The sequence below is a fragment of the Branchiostoma floridae genome, chromosome 18, assembly GCF_000003815.2.
Source record: "Branchiostoma floridae strain S238N-H82 chromosome 18, Bfl_VNyyK, whole genome shotgun sequence".
Classification (NCBI taxonomy): Eukaryota; Metazoa; Chordata; class Leptocardii; order Amphioxiformes; family Branchiostomatidae; genus Branchiostoma; species Branchiostoma floridae.
The window spans coordinates 3,462,185-3,466,944 of record NC_049996.1 but is presented as its reverse complement, the minus strand read 5'-3'; the positions used below and the strand labels follow the sequence as shown (position 1 = coordinate 3,466,944).

Below are 4,760 nucleotides of genomic sequence, written 5' to 3'. Positions count from 1 at the left end.
GGCATAGAGAGCTGCTATGGAGGCTATCACTTTGCCGCATCAATGGCTAAAAGAATTGGCCTTTTTTTATTACTTATTTAAATCAATCAATATTTCTTCATCAGCTGAGTCTATGCTCTTGGTTTTCAGTCGGAGATTGAGGAGTACAAGAAAGACATACTTGATCACATCAGTGGTAAGGCTGCCGGCAAACACGTCTTACCAAAGATTTTTGTCATCGACAACTTCAGCGAGGATAACAGCGACATTGACGAGCTCCGAGAGTACCTCCGTGAGGTGGCGAAGTCTCAGTGGTACATGGGTCAGGAAGTGCCTATAACCTGGCTTCATCTGAAGTCCAAACTGATGGACAAGAGGGGAGAAGACGACCCATTCTGCCCTTTCCAAGATGCCGTAGAACTGGCCCGTGACGTGGGCATCACTGATGACAGTCATGTTGCCGACATCCTGACCTTCCTGCACGACCTTGGTGACATCATCTTCATCAACGAACACATCCTCCGTGATCACGTGGCCCTTCGACCCCAGGTGATGGTTGACGTCTTCAAGACCATCATTACCGTCCCTAAGTACCAACAAGACAGGAGCATGGGTGGGGAGGTCGCCGAGATGTGGAGGAGGCTGGAGAACGAAGGCATCCTCAGCGACAGGTTGTTGACAATCATCTGGACCAAAGCAGATCAGAAGATGCAGAAACCCTACCTACTCCGGAACAAGCCCTTCCTAAAGCGACTGATGGAGAAGTACTACCTCATCTGCAACGCCACGCCGATCAGTGGGTTTGATGCCACAACGCAGGAGCCTGAGAAAGAAGAGCTCTACTTCGTACCATCTCTTCTGGCCGCAAAGTCTGACGACAGCACCTTGTATCCTGGGCACATGAGCAGATTCCGGTACCCTCTGCATGTTGTATTCGACAACATGTTTCTCCCCAGCGGCATGTTCTACCGTCTACAAGCGATCTGTGTGCGCAGGTTTGGTCTTGAGGTGTCCCAGGTGTTTGCAGGCTGCGGCCGCTTTCCTACCGATGATGCAAAGCAACAGTTCGTGGTGACCAAGGTGAAGCACTACCTGAAGGTGGAGCTTCTGTCGTCTGAAGCTGAAGACAAGGCAGTGTTCACACAGGGACTTCCCGTTCGAAAGTTTCTCAGCAGCTGTCTCTTCGAGATCAAGGAGAAGTGGATTCCCTCCATCCAGTATGACTGGTGCTTCGGAGAGGAGTCAGATGAAGGAGCGAGCAAACTATCATTCCATCCGCTCTCTGACATCGAGCAAGAAACGGCAATGGGATCCAGTCGGTGAGGCCAATTATACATGTTTTTTTAGTAAATCATACCCTTTCATTGATCAGCCCATACATGCAAGAGGGTGATCACTTTCTGTGTACTGTCCTATTACTGTACTATTTGTACTGTTGCTAACTGAAAGTTTTAACATCAGTATTCCAGAAGACTTTAACGCCGTCTGGATGCGTGGTAGCGGTGCACTAAGGATGTCCCATGCAGGTACACCATGTTTGTTTTCTCATTTTGCATGACACATTCTGTTTGCTTTGATAAAGGACTGGCCTGAGACTACCTAACTAATGGAAACACTTTGCACTTGCAGAGAACTCAGGTGGTGACGGACTAGTGATGATAAAGCCCACAACGAGCCCAGCTGACATCAGTGCAGTCCGCACGATCGGTCCAGTCCTGGACTGTATGGAGACATGCAGAGCGCTGAATCTGGCGGACTGTGATCGAATCAGACACGAGCTCACATTCGTCAGCAGGTTCCAAGAGTTGGTTGCTACCGTCAACGATGCTGGAGACGTGTGTCGTCGCTTGCTGGGCGCGTCTGTAGAAGTTTGCCTACCAGAGAGAGCACCTATGTTCCTCAGAGAAGAGAGAGGTAATAATGACTGCTTCAAACTCATCTTCTGTTGCTACAATTTCCGATTTATTCCCCATTTCTATATTCAATAGCTAACTTTGTCTTGATTAACAGCTTATTTTCCTAACACTTTATTTAGACATTGATCAAATACTAGTATTCATGGTTCAATTTCTGAATTCTAGGTAATGACATTGTTATCCTACACGTTGAAAACTACGATGACAAGCTCGTACAGCCACTGGTGGAGCAGATGGTCAAGTCGTCCAGCAGGTACGGTGTCACGGTTTGCGAAGACGTCATCAAATCAGGGGATGACATCACTGACAAGATCTTGGATCATCTTCTCAAACGTAACGCCAGAATGGTCGTACCAATCATCACGCCACAGGCTCTCCACGGCAGACACTGGTCCGCGCTCGGGTACGAGTTCCCCGTGCAGAACAAGAACATGGTCTTTCCCGTCCTCGCTTATCCTGAAGGGACTAGGGAGCGTTTGCTGAAGGTGCTCGGCAGACGCTGCGCGGGGATGCTGGATATGCCATCTACAAAAGTACCGATGACCGAAGAACCCCTGTCCTGTACTAAAATCAGTCTTACTGCTGCAGAAATCCTAAGGAAGGTACGTGGATACAATGCAACGTCCATTACGATCACATGTTCTCATACATATTTTGTGGCATTTTGCATAATATCACTTTCGTTTCAACAGGCATCGTCCTCTGTTATGCTGAACACGTACACAATCAAACCAGATGGTTGCACGCTCGAAGAGGACGGTGTCACTCTCGTGTTTCCAGAAGGATGCGTCGAGACGGAAAGGTCCCTGTCCTTGGAGGTAAACTTTTGGTCTACTTTGTGTCTTCATGATAATTTTGCCTATGGCACTCAGGCGTTGCAGGTCTTGTTGGTTTATATGTAGGTAAGAGATGTACAAACTATAAACAATTGTGTAGTTTTGTTACAATGACATGTACTTAGTTGCATGTCACTCCAAATCTGACAAGAAGCTGTACTAATTTCGTTTTATCTTTTTGTAAGGTCGAGACGCTGCCCATTGACGACTGCTTAACAAACGCTTTCTCAGCTGTGACGCCGGTACTTACCGTGCACCAGGAACAGGAGGAAGATTTCTTACAGTCCGTGAGAGTTACCCTGCCGTGGGCATGGAGGACGAAAGATTGCAACGCAGACAAAGTCGTCCTGATGGAGAGAAAGCCACATCATCCCCAGTGGACTTCACTGAGGCTGGATTTTCAAGAGACAGAAGACGCAGTTACATTCACAACAAGACACTTCTGCGGGTAAGGCATGCTCCTTAATAGACCATTCTCCTACGCAGAGGGACCACAGTCGTGTCGAAGATCCTTGTGGTCACCTCTGCTGTCTCGTGCACTCAGATGAGTTACTGACCGCCCTGCTTATGAATATTAATGAGCTTACCCTTATATGGGCAGTCAGCCGTTGGGGATCGGGCGTAGGAGGATGGAGCTATGTAACACGTAACAGGATTGGCTGATAGCTTCCCAGCGGCCTTTGCGAGATGGCTTTCGTAAACATAAAGCCCAAGAAAGCTAGGCCTATTCTCTGGTTGGTTGACAGCTAGTTTGTGGCGACAATCACAGTAACCGCCAGTAGGCATCTAGATAGCAGGGCCCCAATAGGCTAGTGCCGTTGGGGACCGGGCGTAGGAGGATGTAATAGACAGCAATCTTTTTATACATTCATGCAACTATGTATGTGATTGTTGATAGGCTTTATCTAATAATTCGCCTTGTTTTGTTTGATTTCGTTTTTCTTCGTTAGGATTGCCGGTGCCAAAGAAAGTGGAAATGATAGCGAAAATTCTACCTCTAGTGGCGACGGTCCAGGAAACCAGGAGGGGCCAGCCAATCAGGAGGTAGCTGAAGAAAATAACCTAACAGAACTGGTGAAACGTGATGAGTCAGACAACCAGGGAGCAGCAGATGAAGGCATCATAAGAGGTCAATGGAACCAGGGTAACGCAGCAAGTCAGTGGTTAGCAGAAGAAACAAAATCGGGGAACCCTGATGAGACAACAAAATCGGGGAACCCTGATGAGACAGCCAATGAGGCGGCGGCAGAAGAAAGTATCTCAAGAAAACCAGGTCACCAGCAGGATGAGGCATCCAAACAAGAGGTAGCAGAAGAAAGTGCTTCGAGAGTTTCATCAACATCCGCATCTGCAGACGCAACTGAGGCATTCCAGGTATGTTGGAATAGATACACCGAAGACAAAGTGTTCCTCATCATAAACCCAAACAAGGCAACAACAGACAACAACAACATCCACCTCATGTGTGTTCACAAGGACGATGATCCAACAGAATTTTTCCAAGCTGCCAACATGTTGAAGGTTGCGCCGTTTCAACAACGCATCGTCATGGGCAAGGAAGAAAGGATAGATGCCAAGTTTGACGAAAGTCAAGAAGTGATTGGCGTCCCCCTAGATGTTTCAGGTGGTATCAACTTCTACTTCCCGCCGGCTGACTGCAACAGGTGCACCGTTGGGCTGATTTGGAAGCCTCCGTATCCAGCCAAGAAGATGTACAGCCAAGGAGTCGTCCATTTCAGCCGACATCATGCTGAGTCCGGAGAACCAGTCACTGAACCCCGACGCCGGATCCCATCAGCAGCCGTGTACCTCTACTTCGACGAAGGTACATCATTGGCCTATCATTTCCTTTCCGGCGACTACGACGATTTTCTAATTTTTGTGTTTAGTGTAAAGACTAGGGGTGGGTACCGGTACAGAAATTCAGGTCCAGGTCCGGTTCAGGTCCAGACGTTCAGGTCCAGGTCCGGACCTGAACCTGGACCTGGACCTGGACCTGATTTAGTATATGAAAACTTGTGAATGAACA

The 4,760-nt window shown here is 48.1% G+C and overlaps 1 protein-coding gene across 1 annotated transcript in view; it reads left to right on the top strand.

Moving 5' to 3' along the window:
• Positions 1 to 2,492, top strand: part of LOC118405989 — a 12,739-nt gene extending 10,247 nt beyond the window's left edge. Inside the window, exons 10-14 of the mRNA XM_035805843.1 lie at positions 130 to 1,298; positions 1,441 to 1,505; positions 1,609 to 1,893; positions 2,061 to 2,428; positions 2,484 to 2,492. Coding sequence (XP_035661736.1) covers positions 130 to 1,298; positions 1,441 to 1,505; positions 1,609 to 1,893; positions 2,061 to 2,428; positions 2,484 to 2,492 — 1,896 coding nt within the window. The remainder of the gene's footprint in view (positions 1 to 129; positions 1,299 to 1,440; positions 1,506 to 1,608; positions 1,894 to 2,060; positions 2,429 to 2,483) is intronic.
• The last annotated feature ends 2,268 nt before the right edge of the window (positions 2,493 to 4,760 follow it).